Genomic DNA, 26,165 nt, shown 5'->3' on the forward strand with positions numbered 1-26,165 from the left:
TGGATTTCAAAATAATTGTCTAGGCCCTCCTCCCTTGATTGACACCTCTTTTGACCAATTGATCTACAATGTCTCCAGAGCTCATGTCTCAAACTCCCTCCTCCTGTTTTCATGCAGGAGTTTTCACGCACGTTGCTCAGGATAGACAGTGCAGATGCTCATTCTGACACATGCAGCTTGTAGCCAATAAAATTACTATCACATAGACATATAAATTCTGAGGATGGAAATTAAAATCCCCACAGAATCGGCATGCGTGAATCAAATCAGTTTGCTGCGCCCGCCAAAAGCCGTTTTCTGTGTTAGACATTAATTACTCACTGACTGTATTTCAGTCATGTTGACGGTGAATCTGTGCACAGAACAAGATCTGGAAATGACCTTTTATTAGAGTCCTCACTGATGTCTCTCTGTAGAAGTAATCAGGAGTTACAGCCTTTTGAGCTGGGCAACTCAGCTTGCACAGTTTGTAAGCATTAGGATAAAACTTGGAGTAAAACCTGGACATACCAACAGAAAAAAGTCCAAAATAGTCATTGTATATTCTATTGTCTTCAGATTTGAACCTGTCGTAGGAAAGACTTGTCTCATTGGATCCTTTATTTTTTTCAGCCAGCACCTCCTTGTCTCAGTCTGCAGCCACATGACAAATGAGAAAATTAAAAAACAAAAAAACAAAATGCACAATTTATGTGTGTTCCGAATTTAATCACTAAACATTGGTTACAAGTACAAGAAAATTAATTACTCAGAAAGAATGTTTTTTTTTTAGTGTTACCTTTACAAAGACACCAAGCTTGTGCATCTACACCAAAGGGTTCAAGAACAAAGTTTAATTGAATTTCAATACACTTTTCTCTTTAGACACTTTTTGCATTTTTTGGGGTGCCAGTTAATTAATGTTAACTTGCTATATCTATTGCAAAACCAGTTTTATTTATGCTTACAAGAGCTCTCCAGTTTCAGAATGTCAACCATCTGTCCCAAACTGTCCCCTTCTGATATCAAACCAACAAGCCTCATGACCAAGGACTGAGATGGCGCCGACCAAAGAGAAGACCACACGGACAAGTCGAATACTGTGTGGAGAAAGTGCTTTCATGATGAAACAAGGCAGAAACAGAGCTCTGTGTGTTATTTGTACATAAATAAACATATATAACCACCACTCCAGTCCAGAGACCAAAAGGATTGTGCAAATACATAATTCACACCCAAGAATATAAACAAGAAAGTCTTTAATCTGTGACATTAAGTAACGCTTTTACCAAAAATTAAATTCAGTTACAGATATAGGATAACACAAAGCTTCTGTAACAGTTAAAAAAGATCCATTAAATGAAAAATGAAATTTTTTTACATTCTTTATCAGCTTTGCATTTTTATTTGTGCAAATCTGACTTTTATTAAGGCAAGAATGTTTCAGAACTCACTGAAACCCTCAACGAAACAGGCAGAAAATGCCGGCAGAAGGCTTCGGAGAGTAAAAGCCAGTGACTACAAATCAAACAAATAGGCTGAATAAAAACCGCTCACGTTCAAATGTTTGATCATGAGCTCTGACAAGCTTTCAACATCAGAGACAGAAAATCACGGCAAACAACAGAGGTGTTCTGCTGCTTTGTGGTTAAAGAAATGCCTTCAGATTCCTACTGACGGCAAACTGTGAGTCCATCACTGAAAATACAACGCTCCACACGCACTGAAAATTTAACAATGACAGCAGGAAAAATGCTCTACGTAATGATGCAAGCTGTAGCTTTCTGTTTTGAGGTGTGAAAAAGGTTTTAAAAAGGGTAGAAATAGGCGTAGGAAACTGCCGTCGGTCAGCAGTTTGCTGCGCAGTTACTTTTCTCTGCATAAATGTGTTCAACTGTGTTATTCAAAAGCAGATTAATGAGCTCGTTTTACTGCCAGAGAGCTATAATGGTGCAGATGGCTTTTCTGAAATATTAGGAAGTATATATGAATATAACATGCAGCATCTCAGTTAGATATCTGCAAAACCTGAGTAAATGCAAAACGCAGTTTTAGGTGTGACTCTAGTCCAAGTCTTGACGTTTTAATTGTGACAAAATGTTTCGCAACCTGTTGTTCCCGGGAGCTCATAACTGGGCTCTTGAGACATTTTGTAAAGAGGAACAGGGAGAAGCTCGGCAGAGAATGAGGAAAAATAGCTCTCAGGTTCTGGCGTGTTGATAAACAGAAGTGGGACCGGGACGGCCAAATGGTTAAAGCGTTAGACTGAAGATCCAGTGCTTCGCGTGGGTTTAATCCCTGCTCCTGCATTGTAACATCTCTAACCAACATTGCTCTGGTGGAATAAAGGCCCACTCTGTCATGGTGCGTTTGTAGAAGGACCCAAACGCAGATGCGGCAAGGTGATGATGATGTTTAATGAAGAATAAAAGAACTTCCAGATGTCGCACAGGAACTGAGATTAAGCTGGCTGACAGAAGGGAAGGAATCCAACAATGAGAACAGACGAATCAGTAGTGAGGGGTAGAACCAGGGAGTATACGTATATATATGCAGAGGCAGAAAGGACGAGGAAGAAGACAGGTGGAGGTAATCAGATGGAATTAGGAGCAGCTGGGATCAATGAAGGTAGAGCGGCGAGGGAGAGAGAATACTGAGCTGGGGCTGACAGGGAGGAACACAGGAGGAAATCTAACCAAATAAACAAAACAGAGCCTATAAAGCAACTAAGATATACAAAACGGTCCACAAAAACCACTAGACAAACGCTAAAGGGATAATAACTAAACATTGCACGATCCAGGAAAACTTAACCAGTCCAGATACATCCAAGGGTCAAGACCCACTCTTCCTTCCAGGATTGTCAGTTCAACCATCCTGGTGGGGTTTTTGAGCATAAACTGCCTGGTTAAGACCTCAGTATTTCAGTTAGATTTAAGTCTGTACTTTGACTAGGCCGCTCCAGTATTTTTTGTATTTTTAGGTATCCAGAAGCAGAGATTTGGGTCAGTGGCTTGATTTTAACGTCACAAATTAATGGATTGAAATTGTCCTTCAGGATATTTATGTCAAGAGAAGAATTCACGGTCCCATCAACAGCAGCAAATCAACCAGGTCCTGGTAAAGCAGTGCCATGTTTAAGTTGCAGTATGATCTAAAATACTATATTCATTTTATAACACATCTCATCCATTTATAAAACATTCACAACAGTTTTTGAGACCTTCAAGACATTTTTCTGGCAAATGTGAGACTTTTTGATCAGCTGCGGTCTTTTGCTTTGGAGCCCTTCCATGTAATGCCAAGTCTCTTCCTTATTGTTGAAACGTGAATACTGACCTTGACTGATGTACATGAGGCCTACAGGGGTTCAGACATTATTAACCAGTTCTTTAGAGGCCCATGTTTTGTTATGATGAAACAAAGTGGTTCAGTGGAGCCAGCTACATCATAACGGTCTGCAAACATCGCTGCAAGCGCATCACATGCATCCATTTAACAGGAGAACACGTGGATCCCTGTCAGAGCTGCGGTTTGTTACTTATTGGCTTACCTCTACCCCTGATAACATGAGATACAGTGAAAGTTAGAATCTGTCTTTGTGCAATTTTTAATAGTGATTAATTACACGAAACTGGACATGTAGACAAAAGGAATAGGGACCAGGATGGCGGAGTGGTTAAGGCGTTAGACTTAAGATCTGATGGATAAATCTCCTCGTGGGTTCAATCCCCACTCCTGGTAGTGTGAATGTGAGCAAAAATGCTCCATGATCTTTAATCACTGCAGCTTTTACTGCTGTTGTCATTTTTTCAAGTTTAGATGTGGGGTAAATATATCTTTAGTTCTAGCTTAGAAAGTATGTACTACTTTTCTTACATCCAGGTTAACACCAAAACTTTAACGACAGAAAATAAATCTTTAATTGATTCCAGTAGACTAAATACCATGAAACCTAATGGGAAAAGGTGAGACTGGTACAAGCGTGACATCTCATTGGTTGCAAGTACGCCTACGCATGTTAATATGACTTAAGAATAAAATAGAAAAACAAACACAATAGAAAACTCTTAGGCAGTCGTTTCCCCTTTAAAACAGCCCATAATGCATGTGTCATTAGGAAAGCATCAAGGATCCAAATGGTTCATTGGACGGTTTGATGGGTCAATAACCTGACATGATCAGTATATTTATAAGAGGTGTTGGACTTCTATTATGGGGTCGACTGACTAGCCTTTGACTCGGCTGCACATTATGACAACTTCATGTACTGCAAGCTGTGAATGCAGCAAATCTCCAATTATTGCATAGAACAAATTTCTATAGATAACAGAAAAAACCTCAGCTTCCTGTCAGCGAGATACAATGATTATTTTTCCTCTTATTCTCTTAAAGTGCTTTACTACCAGAGTAAGTTGGAGTGATGCAAATAAAGCTCTTACCTTTAACTTTATTTTCTCGTTTACAGCCTCCTTGGTTCCGATGCTTCAGACATTTAGTATGTGTGTGTTTGGAAAACAGAATTCAAATCAGAATAAATCAGGGACATCAATCTAATCGAATTTTGTGTCTTTCAGGTGTTGTGCCAGTTCAGACGTGACAGAAAGCGGGCATCAATTCGGGACGTAACGGACTGCGTTACCCATGATGCAATGTGGTCAAAATGGCCACCAACTCATGTAGTTCATACGTGACAAAAGCTGCATCAATTCGGGACGTAACGGACTACGTTACCCATGATGCAATGTGGTCAAAATGGCCACCAACTCATGTGGTCAAAATGGCCACCAACTCCCATCACGCAACACGGCAAAATGGCCGCCGATCAAGATAAGGTTGCTATGATGATGGCTATAAAAGCCGATCACCCACGACCATCTTTCTTCTTCCCTGGCTTTAGCCAACCCGAGAAGACACAGCTGTTTCCGTTGGGGTGATCCCACAACACGTGCTCGAATTCCTCGCTGGACCGAGAGTTTTTTTTTCGAAGCCAAACTATTCCCTGTGCAGACAGGAGGTCGACTAAAATAAGTACTTTTAAATTCCCTCTGATCAAAAGACTGAGAGACGCCATATCTCCCAGTGATCGAAGAGGACCCCGCTTTGTCTGGCCAACAAAGCGACTGTGGACCCGGAGGAAGAAACGAAGCAGCTTCTTCCCATCCCGGTCCCGCTGCAGCCTGCGGATAACTGCGCTCGTCAAGACGCATCCAGAAAGCCGCAACACTCGGGAGCGCTCCGGACCAGCCCCGAGGCATCTCAAAGTAACGGACTCTCCCCTTTTATTTCTGTCTCACCAACAGGGTGTTTAGAAGTGCCTGGGCAGGCGGTAGAACTTTGTAGGTGTTGGTTAATGCTTTTATTCCACGACGAAGTTGGAATTATTTTGCTGAACATTTTCTTTGTATGTGCATGCATTGTACAATTGATTTGCTGTGTTGATTTGTGATCCATCAAGAACCCCGCCGTGGGCTACCGATTTATTTCTTTTCATCTTCTTCCCTGCTTCCCCCCTCTCTCTCTTTTCGCTCCTTATCAGTTTAATTTCTTTGTCCGAGCTCAAGTCGCGGGCTTTGCTTTAAACTCCTAGTTAGCTGCCCCCCTCTCGAAACGAGGCATTGTCCCATCAGCGTAAGCGTGGTTACGTCATTAGGACCTCCCCTCATACGTCATCGTAGCCGCCATCTTGGGAGGGTGACGTATATCTGAACTGTAGGTAGCTTAGCTGAACTAGCTTTGTGTAAGACATCAAAGCGTCCAGTGAGATTCCCGAAGCTGTTCTGTCTATCAATGCTGATACGTGAAATGCCGGTGTTTCGAGGGCGGTGTTAAACAACTTTGAGTTAAGTTAAGATCTGCTAACCGCTCATTTTAATCCATTGTTTATTTTGTTTTGTTCTTTATTTCCACATATATATTTTGCATGTTTTAGTTTAGTAATGAGTAAGAATTCCAAAGTTGTTTGAATCAGAGAATTACTGTAACAGGGAATTGCTTTTGGTTCAATAAAACCAACCACTGCGGAATAGACATTGTTTTGTGTTCAGTCCAATTCACAGTTACATGGTTATTCAGAAATCAGAGCTAACCTCCTTTGGAGTTAACATCTGACATTAATACAGAGACAATATCATTGGATGGTGATAAGGAATAAGGATTTAAACTCTAATTGCAGTTACATTGGGGTTCTCACAGCCTGCTGGATAAACCTGGTCGGTTAACAGTCCGACCTGATCATTTATTCCAGCATAAATGAGTTCATAACAGCAAGTTAACTAATGCATTAGTGGTATAAATACTTATAAGCTTATAGCTAACATCACCACCATTTGAACTATATTTGTTATAGCGAAATTTTGAGTTGAATGATTTATTATTTAAATTATAATACCAAATTATAATTAATAATAATAATAAGCATATTCAACCAGCTTATGGCATAGCACAGGCATACGATAATATGTAATTGCTGGTGATGTTTGACTGTTGCTGAGCTGTAAAATCAGTTTAGATTTAGTTTTACCGAGTGTTTCAGGCATTTTAACATGTAGCATCGCTGTTAGATGTACAACCAGTGGTAGTGGAAACAACGAAGACTGATAAAGATCTAAAAGATGTTGTTGACACTAACTGTGCTGTCTTATGGGCTGTTAAACTTAGAACCTGACGGTAATACAGTCAAAAAACACTTTTTGAATAATTTAGATCAAAATCTTTAAATCACATCAAAAATCAAGAGTTTACAGGTTCCTAAACAATGAAACTGAACGAAGCACTTCTGTCTGAACTTTTGTAATAAGAACAGAGCTGCTGATTCAGTTCAAATCCTGTCATCGGACTGATCGCTCGGATCAATTAAACGCGTGGCTGCTCGTGCGTTCTGCTTATTGCATGGGCGTACTTTGCCCTTTAGTCTGGACAGAAACACACAAACACAGATGTAATAGTTTGATCTGAGGTCAGACAAGCGTATGGAAGGTGGGTCCGCAACTCAATTTTCCTCATAACTTCATATCTCACGGACCCTGAATTTAATCAGTGTGGGAGTGTGGAGAGCTGTGATTTTATTTCTCTTTTTCTGTTTCAGTGGGCAGTCAGATCAGTGTGTGGGAGCTGAAAATCACAGTGGAGACGTTTTTGTAGTTTTGTCCCCTAACTTTTAGGCCTTAAGAGCTTCAGGAAAAAAGATTTAAGCTAGAAACAATTCAAACAATCCAGACCAAAAAAAAAAGGTCCTCGGGTAATTATCTGACATGTTTAGCATAAATTTATAACTCGAAAAGCGTTGATGAAAGTTGACAAACAATAAAAAACACAACACAACACAGATAGAAATGTGAAAGCAACAGATGAGATGCTAAAATGGCCTGAAGATCCCAAATGACACGTATAAAGGAAAAATAAATCAAAAGGGCTGCCAGTGATAATTTTCATGGCTGAGATCTCCTGTGAGCAATAATTCTTCATCCTTTAATCGAAACACTGTTAGCATAAGTGCCTGCTTTCATTTATTTAATTATACATTTCTATCTAATTATATTTATTTTTGTCTATGTGTTTAATTTATGTTTATGTGACTGTGGCTTGATGGGTTAAGGTTGTTGGTTCAATTCCAGCTTCCCCTTGACAGATGGCAATGGGCTCCTGGGCAAGGCACTTAACCCTGAGTTGCCTGCTGAGCTGTGTATCAGTGTGTGAATTTGTTTGGGTGAATGTGGCTCTAGTGTACAGTGCTTTGAGTGGTCAATATGACTGGAAAAGTTCAGTCCATTTACTGTTCTTTCATGGATTAAAAAAATCATGAAGCTTCAGCTCAAAGAACAAGTCAATAATCAAATTACAAGCAAACAAATCCCCAAAAACACCTACAATTACCAGGATGGCCGAGTGGTTAAGGCGTTGGACTTAAGATCCAATGGACAAATGTCCTTGTGGGTTCAAACCCCACTCCTGGTAGTTTTCAAGGAGCAATGCAAAATTTTCTCTTTCCCTGGTAGAAAATGGATGTAAACCATGGCCTAAGAAAGCTAGCTCCTTTAGACTGAGACCAGGAGCTTTCATGTACCTTGGTGGTTCCTTTGTAACCGTTTCACCTTGGGAACGTGCCACAAGTTCAAGTTATTTTGGTGCATATTTTCTCGTGTTGCTGGAGACCACTGGTCCACAGTTGTGAAGTTAGAGTGGCTTAATCGAAAATGTACAGCCAAAACTACTACAATTACCAGGATGGCCGAGTGGTTAAGGCGTTGGACTTAAGCTCCAATGGACAAATGTCCTCGTGGGTTCAAACCCCACTCCTGGTAATTTTCAAGGAGCAATGCAAAATTTTCTCTTTCCCTGGTAGAAAATGAATGTAAACCATGGCCTAGGAAAGCTAGCTCCTTTAGACTGAGACCAGGAGCTTTCATGTACCTTGGTGGTTACTTTGTGACCGTTTCACCTTGGGAACAGCAGAAGCTGAGCAACAACTTCTCCCACTACAGCAGTGTCTCCAAATCTCTGGGTCAGCCATTGGGATAGTTAGGCCATCTCCCAAAGACTGATAGAGAGGACGTCTGGTTGTTTTTAAACTACAGGATTGGGACGGTCCATCTGAACCTGGACACTCGAACCAGCTTAAGACGGCTCCTAAGTAAAGGTATCAAAGCAGACAATTCATCACTATTTTGGTGCATATTTTCTCGTGTTGCTGGAGACCACTGGTCCACAGTTGTGAAGTTAGAGTGGCTTAATCAAAAATGTACGGCCAAAACTACTACAATTACCAGGATGGCCGAGTGGTTAAGGCGTTGGACTTAAGATCCAATGGACAAATGTCCTCGTGGGTTCAAACCCCACTCCTGGTAATTTTAAAGGAGCAATGCAAAATTTTCTCTTTCCCTGGTAGAAAATGAATGTAAACCATGGCCTAGGAAAGCTAGCTCCTTTAGACTGAGACCAGGAGCTTTCATGTACCTTGGTGGTTACTTTGTGACCGTTTCACCTTGGGAACAGCAGAAGCTGAGCAACAACTTCTCCCACTACAGCAGTGTCTCCAAATCTCTGGGTCAGCCATTGGGATAGTTAGGCCATCTCCCAAAGGCTGATAGAGAGGAGGTCTGGTTGTTTTTAAACTACAGGATTGGGACGGTCCATCTGAACCTGGACACTGGAACCAGCTTAAGAGGGCTCCTAAGTAAAGGTATCAAAGCAGACAATTCATCACTATTTTGGTGCATATTATCTCGTGTTGCTGGAGACCACTGGTCCACAGTTGTGAAGTTAGAGTGGCTTAATCGAAAATGTACGGCCAAAACTACTACAATTACCAGGATGGCCGAGTGGTTAAGGCGTTGGACTTAAGATCCAATGGACAAATGTCCTCGTGGGTTCAAACCCCACTCCTGGTAATTTTCAAGGAGCAATGCAAAATTTTCTCTTTCCCTGGTAGAAAATGAATGTAAACCATGGCCTAGGAAAGCTAGCTCCTTTAGACTGAGACCAGGAGCTTTCATGTACCTTGGTGGTTCCTTTGTGACCGTTTCACCTTGGGAACGTGCCACAAGGTCAGCAGAAGCAGAGCAACAACTCCTCCCACTACAGCAGTGTCTCCAAATCTCTGGGTCAGCCATTGGGATAGTTAGGCCATCTCCCAAAGACTGATAGAGAGGAGGTCTGGTTGTTTTTAAACTACAGGATTGGGACGGTCCATCTGAACCTGGACACTGGAACCAGCTTAAGAGGGCTCCTAAGTAAAGGTATCAAAGCAGACAATTCATCACTATTTTGGTGCATATTATCTCGTGTTGCTGGAGACCACTGGTCCACAGTTGTGAAGTTAGGGTGGCTTAATCAAAAATGTACGGCCAAAACTACTACAATTACCAGGATGGCCAAGTGGTTAAGGCGTTGGACTTAAGATCCAATGGACAAATGTCCTCGTGGGTTCAAACCCCACTCCTGGTAATTTTCAAGGAGCAATGCAAAATTTTCTCTTTCCCTGGTAGAAAATGAATGTAAACCATGGCCTAGGAAAGCTAGCTCCTTTAGACTGAGACCAGGAGCTTTCATGTACCTTGGTGGTTACTTTGTGACCGTTTCACCTTGGGAACAGCAGAAGCTGAGCAACAACTTCTCCCACTACAGCAGTGTCTCCAAATCTCTGGGTCAGCCATTGGGATAGTTAGGCCATCTCCCAAAGACTGATAGAGAGGACGTCTGGTTGTTTTTAAACTACAGGATTGGGACGGTCCATCTGAACCTGGACACTCGAACCAGCTTAAGACGGCTCCTAAGTAAAGGTATCAAAGCAGACAATTCATCACTATTTTGGTGCATATTTTCTCGTGTTGCTGGAGACCACTGGTCCACAGTTGTGAAGTTAGAGTGGCTTAATCAAAAATGTACGGCCAAAACTACTACAATTACCAGGATGGCCGAGTGGTTAAGGCGTTGGACTTAAGATCCAATGGACAAATGTCCTCGTGGGTTCAAACCCCACTCCTGGTAATTTTAAAGGAGCAATGCAAAATTTTCTCTTTCCCTGGTAGAAAATGAATGTAAACCATGGCCTAGGAAAGCTAGCTCCTTTAGACTGAGACCAGGAGCTTTCATGTACCTTGGTGGTTACATTGTGACCGTTTCACCTTGGGAACAGCAGAAGCTGAGCAACAACTTCTCCCACTACAGCAGTGTCTCCAAATCTCTGGGTCAGCCATTGGGATAGTTAGGCCATCTCCCAAAGGCTGATAGAGAGGACGTCTGGTTGTTTTTAAACTACAGGATTGGGACGGTCCATCTGAACCTGGACACTGGAACCAGCTTAAGAGGGCTCCTAAGTAAAGGTATCAAAGCAGACAATTCATCACTATTTTGGTGCATATTATCTCGTGTTGCTGGAGACCACTGGTCCACAGTTGTGAAGTTAGAGTGGCTTAATCGCAAATGTACAGCCAAAACTACTGCAATTACCAGGATGGCCGAGTGGTTAAGGTGTTGGACTTAAGATCCAATGGACAAATGTCCTCGTGGGTTCAAACCCCACTCCTGGTAGTTTTCAAGGAGCATTGCAAAATTTTCTCTTTCCCTGGTAGAAAATGAATGTAAACCATGGCCTAGGAAAGCTAGCTCCTTTAGACTGAGACCAGGAGCTTTCATGTACCTTGGTGGTTCCTTTGTGACTGTTTCACCTTGGGAACGTGCCACAAGGTCAGCAGAAGCAGAGCAACAACTTCTCCCACTACAGCAGTGTCTCCAAATCTCTTGGTCAGTCATTGGGATAGTTAGGCCATCTCCCAAAGACTGATAGAGAGGACGTCTGGTTGTTTTAAAACTACAGGATTGGGACGGTCCATCTGAACCTGGACACTGGAACCAGCTTAAGAGGGCTCCTAAGTAAAGGTATCAAAGCAGACAATTCATCACTATTTTGGTGCATATTATCTCGTGTTGCTGGAGACCACTGGTCCACAGTTGTGAAGTTAGAGTGGCTTAATCGAAAATGTACGGCCAAAACTACTACAATTACCAGGATGGCCGAGTGGTTAAGCCGTTGGACTTAAGATCCAATGGACAAATGTCCTCGTGGGTTCAAACCCCACTCCTGGTAGTTTTCAAGGAGCAATGCAAAATTTTCTCTTTCCCTGGTAGAAAATGAATGTAAACCATGGCCTAGGAAAGCTAGCTCCTTTAGACTGAGACCAGGAGCTTTCATGTACCTTGGTGGTTACTTTGTGACCGTTTCACCTTGGGAACAGCAGAAGCTGAGCAACAACTTCTCCCACTACAGCAGTGTCTCCAAATCTCTGGGTCAGCCATTGGGATAGTTAGGCCATCTCCCAAAGACTGATAGAGAGGACGTCTGGTTGTTTTTAAACTACAGGATTGGGACGGTCCATCTGAACCTGGACACTCGAACCAGCTTAAGACGGCTCCTAAGTAAAGGTATCAAAGCAGACAATTCATCACTATTTTGGTGCATATTTTCTCGTGTTGCTGGAGACCACTGGTCCACAGTTGTGAAGTTAGAGTGGCTTAATCAAAAATGTACGGCCAAAACTACTACAATTACCAGGATGGCCGAGTGGTTAAGGCGTTGGACTTAAGATCCAATGGACAAATGTCCTCGTGGGTTCAAACCCCACTCCTGGTAATTTTAAAGGAGCAATGCAAAATTTTCTCTTTCCCTGGTAGAAAATGAATGTAAACCATGGCCTAGGAAAGCTAGCTCCTTTAGACTGAGACCAGGAGCTTTCATGTACCTTGGTGGTTACTTTGTGACCGTTTCACCTTGGGAACAGCAGAAGCTGAGCAACAACTTCTCCCACTACAGCAGTGTCTCCAAATCTCTGGGTCAGCCATTGGGATAGTTAGGCCATCTCCCAAAGGCTGATAGAGAGGACGTCTGGTTGTTTTTAAACTACAGGATTGGGACGGTCCATCTGAACCTGGACACTGGAACCAGCTTAAGAGGGCTCCTAAGTAAAGGTATCAAAGCAGACAATTCATCACTATTTTGGTGCATATTATCTCGTGTTGCTGGAGACCACTGGTCCACAGTTGTGAAGTTAGAGTGGCTTAATCGCAAATGTACAGCCAAAACTACTGCAATTACCAGGATGGCCGAGTGGTTAAGGTGTTGGACTTAAGATCCAATGGACAAATGTCCTCGTGGGTTCAAACCCCACTCCTGGTAGTTTTCAAGGAGCATTGCAAAATTTTCTCTTTCCCTGGTAGAAAATGAATGTAAACCATGGCCTAGGAAAGCTAGCTCCTTTAGACTGAGACCAGGAGCTTTCATGTACCTTGGTGGTTCCTTTGTGACTGTTTCACCTTGGGAACGTGCCACAAGGTCAGCAGAAGCAGAGCAACAACTTCTCCCACTACAGCAGTGTCTCCAAATCTCTTGGTCAGTCATTGGGATAGTTAGGCCATCTCCCAAAGACTGATAGAGAGGACGTCTGGTTGTTTTAAAACTACAGGATTGGGACGGTCCATCTGAACCTGGACACTGGAACCAGCTTAAGAGGGCTCCTAAGTAAAGGTATCAAAGCAGACAATTCATCACTATTTTGGTGCATATTATCTCGTGTTGCTGGAGACCACTGGTCCACAGTTGTGAAGTTAGAGTGGCTTAATCGAAAATGTACGGCCAAAACTACTACAATTACCAGGATGGCCGAGTGGTTAAGGCGTTGGACTTAAGATCCAATGGACAAATGTCCTCGTGGGTTCAAACCCCACTCCTGGTAGTTTTCAAGGAGCAATGCAAAATTTTCTCTTTCCCTGGTAGAAAATGGATGTAAACCATGGCCTAAGAAAGCTAGCTCCTTTAGACTGAGACCAGGAGCTTTCATGTACCTTGGTGGTTCCTTTGTAACCGTTTCACCTGGGGAACGTGCCACAAGTTCAAGATATTTTGGTGCATATTTTCTCGTGTTGCTGGAGACCACTGGTCCACAGTTGTGAAGTTAGAGTGGCTTAATCGAAAATGTACAGCCAAAACTACTACAATTACCAGGATGGCCGAGTGGTTAAGGCGTTGGACTTAAGATCCAATGGACAAATGTCCTCGTGGGTTCAAACCCCACTCCTGGTAGTTTTCAAGGAGCAATGCAAAATTTTCTCTTTCCCTGGTAGAAAATGGATGTAAACCATGGCCTAAGAAAGCTAGCTCCTTTAGACTGAGACCAGGAGCTTTCATGTACCTTGGTGGTTACTTTGTAACCGTTTCACCTTGGGAATGTGCCACAAGTTAAGCAGAAGCTGAGCAACAACTTCTCCCACTACAGCAGTGTCTCCAAATCTCTGGGTCAGCCATTGGGATAGTTAGGCCATCTCCCAAAGGCTGATAGAGAGAACGTCTGGTTGTTTTTAAACTATAGGATTGGGACGGTCCATCTGAACCTGGACACTGGAACCAGCTTAAGAGGGCTCCTAAGTAAAGGTATCAAAGCAGACAATTCATCACTATTTTGGTGCATATTATCTCGTGTTGCTGGAGACCACTGGTCCACAGTTGTGAAGTTAGAGTGGCTTAATCGCAAATGTACAGCCAAAACTACTGCAATTACCAGGATGGCCGAGTGGTTAAGGCGTTGGACTTAAGATCCAATGGACAAATGTCCTCGTGGGTTCAAACCCCACTCCTGGTAGTTTTCAAGGAGCAATGCAAAATTTTCTCTTTCCCTGGTAGAAAATGGATGTAAACCATGGCCTAAGAAAGCTAGCTCCTTTAGACTGAGACCAGGAGCTTTCATGTACCTTGGTGGTTCCTTTGTAACCGTTTCACCTTGGGAACGTGCCACAAGTTCAAGATATTTTGGTGCATATTTTCTCGTGTTGCTGGAGACCACTGGTCCACAGATGTGAAGTTAGAGTGGCTTAATCGAAAATGTACAGCCAAAACTACTACAATTACCAGGATGGCCAAGTGGTTAAGGCGTTGGACTTAAGATCCAATGGACAAATGTCCTCGTGGGTTCAAACCCCACTCCTGGTAATTTTCAAGGAGCAATGCAAAATTTTCTCTTTCCCTGGTAGAAAATGAATGTAAACCATGGCCTAGGAAAGCTAGCTCCTTTAGACTGAGACCAGGAGCTTTCATGTACCTTGGTGGTTCCTTTGTGACCGTTTCACCTTGGGAACGTGCCACAAGGTCAGCAGAAGCAGAGCAACAACTCCTCCCACTACAGCAGTGTCTCCAAATGTCTTGGTCAGTCATTGGGATAGTTAGGCCATCTCCCAAAGACTGATAGAGAGGAGGTCTGGTTGTTTTTAAACTACAGGATTGGGACGGTCCATCTGAACCTGGACACTGGAACCGCAGCTTAAGAGGGCTCCTAAGTAAAGGTATCAAAGCAGACAATTCATCACTATTTTGGTGCATATTATCTCGTGTTGCTGGAGACCACTGGTCCACAGTTGTGAAGTTAGAGTGGCTTAATCGAAAATGTACGGCCAAAACTACTACAATTACCAGGATGGCCGAGTGGTTAAGGCGTTGGGCTTAAGATCCAATGGATAAATGTCCTCGTGGGTTCAAACCCCACTCCTGGTAGTTTTCAAGGAGCAATGCAAAATTTTCTCTTTCCCTGGTAGAAAATGGATGTAAACCATGGCCTAAGAAAGCTAGCTCCTTTAGACTGAGACCAGGAGCTTTCATGTACCTTGGTGGTTCCTTTGTAACCGTTTCACCTTGGGAACGTGCCACAAGTTAAGCAGAAGCTGAGCAACAACTTCTCCCACTACAGCAGTGTCTCCAAATCCCTGGGTCAGCCATTGGGATAGTTAGGCCATCTCCCAAAGGCTGATAGAGAGGACGTCTGGTTGTTTTTAAACTACAGGATTGGGACGGTCCATCTGAACCTGGACACTGGAACCGCAGCTTAAGAGGGCTCCTAAGTAAAGGTATCAAAGCAGACAATTCATCACTATTTTGGTGCATATTATCTCGTGTTGCTGGAGACCACTGGTCCACAGTTGTGAAGTTAGAGTGGCTTAATCGAAAATGTACGGCCAAAACTACTACAATTACCAGGATGGCCGAGTGGTTAAGGCGTTGGACTTAAGATCCAATGGACAAATGTCCTCGTGGGTTCAAACCCCACTCCTGGTAGTTTTCAAGGAGCAATGCAAAATTTTCTCTTTCCCTGGTAGAAAATGAATGTAAACCATGGCCTAGGAAAGCTAGCTCCTTTAGACTGAGACCAGGAGCTTTCATGTACCTTGGTGGTTACATTGTGACCGTTTCATCTTGGGAACAGCAGAAGCTGAGCAACAACTTCTCCCACTACAACAGTGTCTCCAAATCTCTGGGTCAGCCATTGGGATAGTTAGGCCATCTCCCAAAGGCTGATAGAGAGGACGTCTGGTTGTTTTTAAACTACAGGATTGGGACGGTCCATCTGAACCTGGACACTGGAACCAGCTTAAGAGGGCTCCTAAGTAAAGGTATCAAAGCAGACAATTCATCACTATTTTGGTGCATATTATCTCGTGTTGCTGGAGACCACTGGTCCACAGTTGTGAAGTTAGAGTGGCTTAATCGCAAATGTACAGCCAAAACTACTGCAATTACCAGGATGGCCGAGTGGTTAAGGTGTTGGACTTAAGATCCAATGGACAAATGTCCTCGTGGGTTCAAACCCCACTCCTGGTAGTTTTCAAGGAGCAATGCAAAATTTTCTCTTTCCCTGGTAGAAAATGGATGTAAACCATGGCCTAAGAAAGCTAGCTCCTTTAGACTGAGACCAGGAGCTTTCATGTACCTTGGTGGTTCCTTTGTGACCGTTTCACCTTGGGAACGTGCCACAAGGTCAGCAGAAGCAGAGCAACAACTCCTCCCACTACAGCAGTGTCTCCAAATCTCTGGGTCAGTCATTGGGATAGTTAGGCCATCTCCCAAAGACTGATAGAGAGGAGGTCTGGTTGTTTTTAAACTACAGGATTGGGACGGTCCATCTGAACCTGGACACTGGAACCGCAGCTTAAGAGGGCTCCTAAGTAAAGGTATCAAAGCAGACAATTCATCACTATTTTGGTGCATATTATCTCGTGTTGCTGGAGACCACTGGTCCACAGTTGTGAAGTTAGAGTGGCTTAATCGCAAATGTACAGCCAAAACTACTGCAATTACCAGGATGGCCGAGTGGTTAAGGCGTTGGACTTAAGATCCAATGGACAAATGTCCTCGTGGGTTCAAACCCCACTCCTGGTAGTTTTCAAGGAGCAATGCAAAATTTTCTCTTTCCCTGGTAGAAAATGGATGTAAACCATGGCCTAAGAAAGCTAGCTCCTTTAGACTGAGACCAGGAGCTTTCATGTACCTTGGTGGTTCCTTTGTAACCGTTTCACCTTGGGAACGTGCCACAAGTTCAAGATATTTTGGTGCATATTTTCTCGTGTTGCTGGAGACCACTGGTCCACAGATGTGAAGTTAGAGTGGCTTAATCGAAAATGTACAGCCAAAACTACTACAATTACCAGGATGGCCAAGTGGTTAAGGCGTTGGACTTAAGATCCAATGGACAAATGTCCTTGTGGGTTCAAACCCCACTCCTGGTAATTTTCAAGGAGCAATGCAAAATTTTCTCTTTCCCTGGTAGAAAATGAATGTAAACCATGGCCTAGGAAAGCTAGCTCCTTTAGACTGAGACCAGGAGCTTTCATGTACCTTGGTGGTTCCTTTGTGACCGTTTCACCTTGGGAACGTGCCACAAGGTCAGCAGAAGTAGAGCAACAACTCCTCCCACTACAGCAGTGTCTCCAAATCTCTGGGTCAGTCATTGGGATAGTTAGGCCATCTCCCAAAGACTGATAGAGAGGAGGTCTGGTTGTTTTTAAACTACAGGATTGGGACGGTCCATCTGAACCTGGACACTGGAACCGCAGCTTAAGAGGGCTCCTAAGTAAAGGTATCAAAGCAGACAATTCATCACTATTTTGGTGCATATTATCTCGTGTTGCTGGAGACCACTGGTCCACAGTTGTGAAGTTAGAGTGGCTTAATCGAAAATGTACAGCCAAAACTACTGCAATTACCAGGATGGCCGAGTGGTTAAGGCGTTGGACTTAAGATCCAATGGACAAATGACCTCGTGGGTTCAAACCCCACTCCTGGTAGTTTTCAAGGAGCAATGCAAAATTTTCTCTTTCCCTGGTAGAAAATGGATGTAAACCATGGCCTAAGAAAGCTAGCTCCTTTAGACTGAGACCAGGAGCTTTCATGTACCTTGGTGGTTCCTTTGTGACCGTTTCACCTTGGGAACGTGCCACAAGGTCAGCAGAAGCAGAGCAACAACTCCTCCCACTACAGCAGTGTCTCCAAATCTCTGGGTCAGTCATTGGGATAGTTAGGCCATCTCCCAAAGACTGATAGAGAGGAGGTCTGGTTGTTTTTAAACTACAGGATTGGGACGGTCCATCTGAACCTGGACACTGGAACCGCAGCTTAAGAGGGCTCCTAAGTAAAGGTATCAAAGCAGACAATTCATCACTATTTTGGTGCATATTATCTCGTGTTGCTGGAGACCACTGGTCCACAGTTGTGAAGTTAGAGTGGCTTAATCGAAAATGTACGGCCAAAACTACTACAATTACCAGGATGGCCGAGTGGTTAAGGCGTTGGACTTAAGATCCAATGGACAAATGTCCTCGTGGGTTCAAACCCCACTCCTGGTAATTTTCAAGGAGCAATGCAAAATTTTCTCTTTCCCTGGTAGAAAATGAATGTAAACCATGGCCTAGGAAAGCTAGCTCCTTTAGACTGAGACCAGGAGCTTTCATGTACCTTGGTGGTTCCTTTGTGACTGTTTCACCTTGGGAACGTGCCACAAGGTCAGCAGAAGCAGAGCAACAACTTCTCCCACTACAGCAGTGTCTCCAGATCTCTTGGTCAGTCATTGGGATAGTTAGGCCATCTCCCAAAGACTGATAGAGAGGACGTCTGGTTGTTTTAAAACTACAGGATTGGGACGGTCCATCTGAACCTGGACACTGGAACCAGCTTAAGAGGGCTCCTAAGTAAAGGTATCAAAGCAGACAATTCATCACTATTTTGGTGCATATTATCTCGTGTTGCTGGAGACCACTGGTCCACAGTTGTGAAGTTAGAGTGGCTTAATCGCAAATGTACAGCCAAAACTACTGCAATTACCAGGATGGCCGAGTGGTTAAGGTGTTGGACTTAAGATCCAATGGACAAATGTCCTCGTGGGTTCAAACCCCACTCCTGGTAGTTTTCAAGGAGCAATGCAAAATTTTCTCTTTCCCTGGTAGAAAATGAATGTAAACCATGGCCTAGGAAAGCTAGCTCCTTTAGACTGAGACCAGGAGCTTTCATGTACCTTGGTGGTTCCTTTGTGACCGTTTCACCTTGGGAACGTGCCACAAGGTCAGCAGAAGTAGAGCAACAACTCCTCCCACTACAGCAGTGTCTCCAAATCTCTGGGTCAGTCATTGGGATAGTTAGGCCATCTCCCAAAGACTGATAGAGAGGAGGTCTGGTTGTTTTTAAACTACAGGATTGGGACGGTCCATCTGAACCTGGACACTGGAACCGCAGCTTAAGAGGGCTCCTAAGTAAAGGTATCAAAGCAGACAATTCATCACTATTTTGGTGCATATTATCTCGTGTTGCTGGAGACCACTGGTCCACAGTTGTGAAGTTAGAGTGGCTTAATCGAAAATGTACAGCCAAAACTACTGCAATTACCAGGATGGCCGAGTGGTTAAGGCGTTGGACTTAAGATCCAATGGACAAATGACCTCGTGGGTTCAAACCCCACTCCTGGTAGTTTTCAAGGAGCAATGCAAAATTTTCTCTTTCCCTGGTAGAAAATGAATGTAAACCATGGCCTAGGAAAGCTAGCTCCTTTAGACTGAGACCAGGAGCTTTCATGTACCTTGGTGGTTACTTTGTGACCGTTTCACCTTGGGAACAGCAGAAGCTGAGCAACAACTTCTCCCACTACAGCAGTGTCTCCAAATCTCTGGGTCAGCCATTGGGATAGTTAGGCCATCTCCCAAAGGCTGATAGAGAGGACGTCTGGTTGTTTTTAAACTACAGGATTGGGACGGTCCATCTGAACCTGGACACTCGAACCAGCTTAAGACGGCTCCTAAGTAAAGGTATCAAAGCAGACAATTCATCACTATTTTGGTGCATATTATCTCGTGTTGCTGGAGACCACTGGTCCACAGTTGTGAAGTTAGAGTGGCTTAATCAAAAATGTACAGCCAAAACTACTACAAGTACCAGGATGGCCGAGTGGTTAAGGCGTTGGACTTAAGATCCAATGGACAAATGTCCTCGTGGGTTCAAACCCCACTCCTGGTAGTTTTCAAGGAGCAATGCAAAATTTTCTCTTTCCCTGGTAGAAAATGGATGTAAACCATGGCCTAAGAAAGCTAGCTCCTTTAGACTGAGACCAGGAGCTTTCATGTACCTTGGTGGTTCCTTTGTGACCGTTTCACCTTGGGAACGTGCCACAAGGTCAGCAGAAGCAGAGCAACAACTCCTCCCACTACAGCAGTGTCTCCAAATCTCTGGGTCAGTCATTGGGATAGTTAGGCCATCTCCCAAAGACTGATAGAGAGGAGGTCTGGTTGTTTTTAAACCACAGGATTGGGACGGTCCATCTGAACCTGGACACTGGAACCAGCTTAAGAGGGCTCCTAAGTAAAGGTATCAAAGCAGACAATTCATCACTATTTTGGTGCATATTATCTCGTGTTGCTGGAGACCACTGGTCCACAGTTGTGAAGTTAGAGTGGCTTAATCAAAAATGTACAGCCAAAACTACTACAATTACCAGGATGGCCGAGTGGTTAAGGCGTTGGACTTAAGATCCAATGGACAAATGTCCTCGTGGGTTCAAACCCCACTCCTGGTAATTTTCAAGGAGCAATGCAACATTTTCTCTTTCCCTGGTAGAAAATGAATGTAAACCATGGCCTAGGAAAGCTAGCTCCTTTAGACTGAGACCAGGAGCTTTCATGTACCTTGGTGGTTACTTTGTGACCGTTTCACCATGGGAACAGCAGAAGCTGAGCAACAACTTCTCCCACTACAGCAGTGTCTCCAAATCTCTGGGTCAGCCATTGGGATCGTTAGGCCATCTCCCAAAGGCTAATAGAGAGGAGGTCTGGTTGTTTTTAAACTACAGGATTGGGACGGTCCATCTGAACCTGGACACTGGAACTAGCTTAAGACGGCTCCTAAGCAAGCCCAACTCTTGGTAAATATTCTTAAATGAGGTGTTTCCCTTTGTTCAGGTAGAAACAGGTCCCCGACAACAAGCGGAGACTTGTTTTCTTAATGGCAGAAAGAGCCCAAGAGATTTTATTCTCCCAAGTGGAGCATTATCGCTTTCGCCATAGTGCTCTGCTTGATTTATATATGTAAATAGTTTTATTATGTAGGGAATAATTCATGTTTATGTGGACACTACATTGATAAAGTAGAAGAGGAGAGAGAAATGAGAAGAAAAAAAAGAAAGGGAGAAAAGGTGAAAGGAGACAGAAGAGAGAGATTGACAAAACGTTATCAGTCTGCTTCATTACCTGCAAAGAGAGATGTAAAAAGAACAGCACAACAAATAGAATTACAGATATAATACAGCAACACCTTGATACCATCACTCAAGTATATACAGTATTAATCAATTAAAAATGTATAAAGTGGTAGCTGAAGATAAAAATTGGTGAGTATGTAAGTAGTTGATTCCAAGCACCTGTAGGTGTTTGTGAGTGTGCGCTTTTGTGTGTAAGGTTTATCCTTGGGTAAAATGCACAATAGTGGTTGTGAAGAGCCAAAGACCCTCCCCCCCGAAGCACCGAGGCAGGCCCCAGGGGACCCAAAGTTCAGATGTCCAAAGGGACCCCCCAAGTAAAGGTGCCCAAGAGGGGCCAACTCAGGAAATCCGCAGCCCCCACTGAGGGAAGAGGGGAGACGCCTCCCAAGAAATTCCCAGCCACCGCAACACTGAAGCCCCCAGGAGCTGCGGGGACAAGCCCGTGGGCTCCGCCGGCAGCCAGCTACGCTGAGGTGGGACTGGTCATGGGCCCCGGGGAGCCAAGGCCCCAGGAGCGCCCTTTCCTACGGTGGGGGCCCCGGCCGAGCCCCGGGGGGCCAGGCCCACCAGACGCGGGTTGGCACCCGCCCCGGCACCCATCCCCAGACACCGAGCACCACCAATGCACCAACGGGCCAATGTACCTGCCAGCGGAGGGGGGCAGGGCGAGGGGGGGGGGGGGTGGTCTCCACACCAAGCGGAGACTTGAGATGTGCTTGGGAGAGGGAGCAGTTGAAACCCAACCTTACAAATGGACAAAAAAAAAAAAAAAAACGCACAGTCTCAATCACTGACTCCCACCCCAGTGCCCCCACACACAACACACAAACATTAAAAAAGGGGGGGTGACTCAAGACACTTTTTTCTTCTAAAAAATGCATTTAAGTGTGTGTGCATGATTTTTCTATCCTGTGATGGACTGCCGACCTGTCGCCACCTCTTGCCCAATGACTGGAGAAAGGGCACCAGCTCGCCCTGCGACTCTGCATAGCTGAAGCAGTAAAATGATGGATGAACCATAAAAAGCAGCACCAAACGCGTCTCTAAGGTTTTACGCAAAACCTTCTGCTCTCCTGTGTGCCAGTAAATAATTTTCCTGCAGAAACAAGTCATTAAGTCCAGGCCAACTGTTATAGTGCACGCTGAAAACTCCCAGAATCCCATAACCATGTTTCCTTTGAAATCATTGCTGTTTACTGAACCCATTTGCAGCAGCTGGGAGATTACAATCTAACTGTAGACCAGCAGGATGCATTCTGGTGGCTCTGACCTGTCGATGATGCCGCACACGTCGATCTGGAGTTGGCTGTAGTTTCCTAGAAGTCTTTGCTGCACCATGATCAGGTCAACTAGCTGGTTGTCCAAAGCGAGAAGACGCATACAGCCCTGGAAAGCGTTGTGGGGATTTCTACATTCCTGACTGCGATTCTCAGTAGCACAACCTTAAAAGAGCAGCAGAGAGGAGAGTCAAACACAGCAGTGAGGATTGCATCAATGAATCCTAATGGGAATGAACACCAAGTAAAGTTGCGTACAGAACTAACATGAAATTAAATTGATAAATGTGCTCTAAGATGCAGAGGAACCCTCTGATTTATGGTGTGTTGCTTCTTATCATAGTGGCTAAGATGAATTTGATTTGGCTCTAACGAGAGGAACTATTTTTTCCTTCTGTGGTCCATTAAATATGGAAGAAGAGACTGTGCTTAAACTTGTGAATCTACATGTGCAGGATGATGAAGAGCCCGCGGCAGATATAAGAATACGTCTGGACTATCATCTTGCTGAGCAGGCAAAAACAACAGACGGCAGTTTAGGCGGTGAAAAATGAAACAAAGGGAGCACAGAGGGAGCAGAAGGCGGGGACGGCTGAAAACGATAAAGGGAAAGAAAAAGGAGAAAGAAAATTGGCTTAAAATTAAGATAAAGGAAGATGGAAAAATGAAGCAAACCTTTAACTTTCATAGCTATAAAATGTCTACCTTTGAAAGCATATCAAATACTCATATGTTATAGTGACATTGTTACGGCTGATAGGTGATTCAGTGGTACCTGAACAATCTGCCCTCCTCTAATCAGGACAGCTGGTTTGAACCCATAGTAAAAAAAGTGGGTTCAAACCCACCTGCTGGTAGTTTCACATAAAAATAGAAAAAACTAAGTAAAAAGCAGAGTAATATCCTCAACAACTCATGAGTTAGAACTTGAGAAACGTTTGAACACTGCGATCCAAAAATTTCTGGCACAACTTCACCTACACCAGGGGTCTTCGAAGTCCAGTGGCCTGGAATTTATGTGTCCCTGATCCAACTTTACTAATCAGCTGATTAGCAGGACTCTGGAGAACTCAACTGAGGAGATAATTAAGCCATATGATCCAGGGACACGTAAGTTCCAGGACACCGGACCTTGAGGATCTCTGACTTACGGCATCCAAAAACACGTTGATCAGCTAATAAAGTTGTTTTCCTGAGGGCTGTTTCACAAAAGTAAAATGTAAAAATCCAGGATAAGAGCTAAAGCTAGGCTTGACTTAGTGTGATCAGAGCATCCTGACTGTCCGTTTCACAAAGGCCAAACCTGGCTCAAGAGGTGCAACTATGTCAAGCCAGGTTTACCTAATTCAGGCATTTGCACACACCCTGATTTTTTTCAGGAGACCATGAGGTCGAATCTCTGATGCTACAAAGGATGAGCTGTGTGTGCCAAACTTCAAATCAAATGAGCAACATCTTTTGATGGAGCCTTATGAGGAACTGAAGCACATTGAACTCAAGAATGGAAACACGGCTGCTATTATAAAGGAAAACACATTTGTTTGGAGCTATTGCTATGGATAAATGTTAAACCATTTTCTCTAATCTATTCGATTCAGTGACTCGAGAGGGCGCTGGTTCGCTGACCCTTCCATGACTCCTGAAAGAAAAGCAGCAGAGGGATGAAACTTTTTCAGCAGACAGCATTTGCAAAACAATGTTCACCTCATGTCAGATTTTAACAGTGGCATTAATAATTAATACAAACATTGTTTTTAAAAAATTAAGCATAGGCTCTAAAACAAATTGAAAGACGTTCCTAGGATACCTGACATGCAATGGAATTACCACCAGGATTAACTAAACCTGGCTTTTAGCCTTATCTGGAGCAGGCTAGTTGAAACCACCTTGGTAACTTATGTGCTGCTGCTTTTTGGAAACTGAGTGGAGGCTTAATTCAGCCAGGATATCAGGGAAATCCTCTATATTGGTTTTCTATAACAGCCCTCTGGAGTTTCACCTCACAAGCAACCTTTCCAGCAGCTACTCACCTGGGTTTCAGACCTCCTCTTTACCAAGTTTATACAAATCCTTTTGGATCATCGGCTTTTTAGGCTACTCAGTTGCTATCTTAGCAGAATATGTTCAGTCAAAACCTGATTAATAAATTCAAACTTTATGAAAAAAATAATAGGCAGCGTCACCTCACCTTTTTTTATTCACACTTCACTCTAATGACTGCGTTAGCTCCCACTCAAGTCAATATGTTGAGATGTTTTTGAAGACACTGTTTTACTCAGCCTACTAAGCGCACCATAAAGAGCCACAGGTGTGAAGTGGATGGGTGTGTGAGCTGGAGTGATGAACACAAACTCCATATTAACCTTAACATAGAAAATGGACACAACAGCTTCTCTAAGTTCTCAAACAGACCATCCTCAGACAGGCAGACAGTATTTTAACACATCCGTCTCATGTTCTGCACTCTGAGTGTGTTTTACTAAACTCAGGACGGTAAAGAGCTCTTCTCTGTAACCGTAACGTGTTAATTCCCTCCTTTATCAGTTAAAGTTGTTAATGAACACAGAGCACAAGATGAACACGTCCAGGAGAAGGCAAAGCAACCTAGATAACTAATTCCTCATTAGCCAGTTTAGTCCTTCAATTATGTATTTAGAGGTTGGAGGAGCAGCTTTCCTTCTTTATGGTCACATGGGTTCCTAGTTTTTTCTGAGCAAAGGAATATGGCACTGTTTATAGTGGAGTTTTTTTTTTACTTACACATTTAAATGAAGCTTGTTAGTGGTGTGCTTATTATATAATTAGTGCTGGATTTAAAAAATAATTATTTAATTAAATTATTTGTGTATTTTATTGTCTTTGTGATGTTATGGGTGAGTGCAATGTAGCTGTGATGTGTAACCTCTCAGTGCAAGGCAAATTCCTCCCAAAGGAGACAAATAAAGAAACTTTGCTCCCAACAAACTCAAACTTAACACATATTTACATACCTGCAGTAATTTGCTCAGTTTTTCCACATTCTGCAAATAGTGTGTTGTATTTTTCTCATGCACAAATATACAGGCACACTTTCTACATTTATTTTTTACTGTCCTACTCAGTTGCACATTTCTTTGAATTTGAGTGTGCAATTTTTAATGAATTTAAAATTGTCAGGGTTCAGTTTTGATTTGGGTTTTTATTTACTCCTGTCTGGATTTAGTTAGGTTCTGGTGTTTGTTTTGGTTAGTTCAGTTTCCTCCTACCACTCCCACTCAGCCTTCTACTGCAGTTAGTCACACCTGCCAGCCACTAATTAGCCAGACTCACTTCACCTGCCAGCTTCCCTACTTAAGCCTCACTCTGCTGTCACTCCTTTGCCGGTCCGTCATCATTCTACACCCTCTCCATGCCAGTCCCTCAGTAAGTCTTTGTATTTTCTTTCTTGCTTGTTCCTGGAGAAGCTTTGCTTTTTGTCCAGGTGTCTCGTGTGAACTCCTAACCTGACAAGATGCTCTGGAGAAGCTCTGCTCCGTGCCATGGTGTCTCCAGTGGTCCGCTAACCTGACTAGCCGCACTGACTCCAGTACCACCTCCTCCAGTCCAATAACAGACTTTGGTTTCCCCTTCCAGCACTCGTTACCTTCAATAAACTGTCTAAACGTGCTCTCTGTGTGTGTGTGCTCAACCCGGGTTCAGAAGACAAATCCTGACAAAAATATTTTTTAATATACTGTAAAGTTTCTTTTTTGTTGTTTTTAGATTTTTTTATAGCTTTGTGTGAATCAGAATACTTCAATTTGCCTGTTAAGCCCGATTCACACGGCAGCATTTTTAGCCCAATTTTTGCCCTGATCTTCCCCTTCCAAGAGGCGCC

At 43.5% G+C, this 26,165-nt stretch overlaps 1 protein-coding gene and 26 non-coding genes across 27 annotated transcripts in view; 26 read left to right on the forward strand and 1 right to left on the reverse strand.

Annotated features, from left to right (window-relative positions):
- The window catches only part of LOC105915956 (contactin-associated protein-like 4), a 201,330-nt gene that overhangs the window by 81,780 nt on the left and 93,385 nt on the right, over positions 1 to 26,165 (reverse strand). The window contains exon 10 of the mRNA XM_036138619.1: positions 22,303 to 22,474. Coding sequence (XP_035994512.1) covers positions 22,303 to 22,474 — 172 coding nt within the window. The remainder of the gene's footprint in view (positions 1 to 22,302; positions 22,475 to 26,165) is intronic.
- trnal-uaa lies at positions 3,641 to 3,723 on the forward strand. The gene has a single exon. It is a non-coding gene; the product is annotated as a tRNA-Leu (tRNA).
- trnal-uaa lies at positions 7,853 to 7,935 on the forward strand. The gene has a single exon. It is a non-coding gene; the product is annotated as a tRNA-Leu (tRNA).
- trnal-uaa lies at positions 8,200 to 8,282 on the forward strand. Its single transcript has one exon. It is a non-coding gene; the product is annotated as a tRNA-Leu (tRNA).
- trnal-uaa lies at positions 8,743 to 8,825 on the forward strand. Its single transcript has one exon. It is a non-coding gene; the product is annotated as a tRNA-Leu (tRNA).
- Positions 9,286 to 9,368, forward strand: trnal-uaa. Its single transcript has one exon. It is a non-coding gene; the product is annotated as a tRNA-Leu (tRNA).
- trnal-uaa lies at positions 9,842 to 9,924 on the forward strand. The gene has a single exon. It is a non-coding gene; the product is annotated as a tRNA-Leu (tRNA).
- Positions 10,385 to 10,467, forward strand: trnal-uaa. Its single transcript has one exon. It is a non-coding gene; the product is annotated as a tRNA-Leu (tRNA).
- trnal-uaa lies at positions 10,928 to 11,010 on the forward strand. The gene has a single exon. It is a non-coding gene; the product is annotated as a tRNA-Leu (tRNA).
- Positions 11,484 to 11,566, forward strand: trnal-uaa. Its single transcript has one exon. It is a non-coding gene; the product is annotated as a tRNA-Leu (tRNA).
- Positions 12,027 to 12,109, forward strand: trnal-uaa. The gene has a single exon. It is a non-coding gene; the product is annotated as a tRNA-Leu (tRNA).
- Positions 12,570 to 12,652, forward strand: trnal-uaa. The gene has a single exon. It is a non-coding gene; the product is annotated as a tRNA-Leu (tRNA).
- On the forward strand, positions 13,126 to 13,208 carry trnal-uaa. The gene has a single exon. It is a non-coding gene; the product is annotated as a tRNA-Leu (tRNA).
- trnal-uaa lies at positions 13,473 to 13,555 on the forward strand. The gene has a single exon. It is a non-coding gene; the product is annotated as a tRNA-Leu (tRNA).
- Positions 14,029 to 14,111, forward strand: trnal-uaa. The gene has a single exon. It is a non-coding gene; the product is annotated as a tRNA-Leu (tRNA).
- On the forward strand, positions 14,376 to 14,458 carry trnal-uaa. Its single transcript has one exon. It is a non-coding gene; the product is annotated as a tRNA-Leu (tRNA).
- Positions 14,934 to 15,016, forward strand: trnal-uaa. The gene has a single exon. It is a non-coding gene; the product is annotated as a tRNA-Leu (tRNA).
- On the forward strand, positions 15,492 to 15,574 carry trnal-uaa. Its single transcript has one exon. It is a non-coding gene; the product is annotated as a tRNA-Leu (tRNA).
- On the forward strand, positions 16,035 to 16,117 carry trnal-uaa. The gene has a single exon. It is a non-coding gene; the product is annotated as a tRNA-Leu (tRNA).
- On the forward strand, positions 16,593 to 16,675 carry trnal-uaa. The gene has a single exon. It is a non-coding gene; the product is annotated as a tRNA-Leu (tRNA).
- On the forward strand, positions 16,940 to 17,022 carry trnal-uaa. Its single transcript has one exon. It is a non-coding gene; the product is annotated as a tRNA-Leu (tRNA).
- trnal-uaa lies at positions 17,498 to 17,580 on the forward strand. Its single transcript has one exon. It is a non-coding gene; the product is annotated as a tRNA-Leu (tRNA).
- trnal-uaa lies at positions 18,056 to 18,138 on the forward strand. The gene has a single exon. It is a non-coding gene; the product is annotated as a tRNA-Leu (tRNA).
- trnal-uaa lies at positions 18,612 to 18,694 on the forward strand. The gene has a single exon. It is a non-coding gene; the product is annotated as a tRNA-Leu (tRNA).
- trnal-uaa lies at positions 19,170 to 19,252 on the forward strand. Its single transcript has one exon. It is a non-coding gene; the product is annotated as a tRNA-Leu (tRNA).
- trnal-uaa lies at positions 19,713 to 19,795 on the forward strand. The gene has a single exon. It is a non-coding gene; the product is annotated as a tRNA-Leu (tRNA).
- On the forward strand, positions 20,269 to 20,351 carry trnal-uaa. The gene has a single exon. It is a non-coding gene; the product is annotated as a tRNA-Leu (tRNA).

This window comes from Fundulus heteroclitus, chromosome 6, assembly GCF_011125445.2.
Source record: "Fundulus heteroclitus isolate FHET01 chromosome 6, MU-UCD_Fhet_4.1, whole genome shotgun sequence".
NCBI lineage: Eukaryota > Metazoa > Chordata > Actinopteri > Cyprinodontiformes > Fundulidae > Fundulus > Fundulus heteroclitus.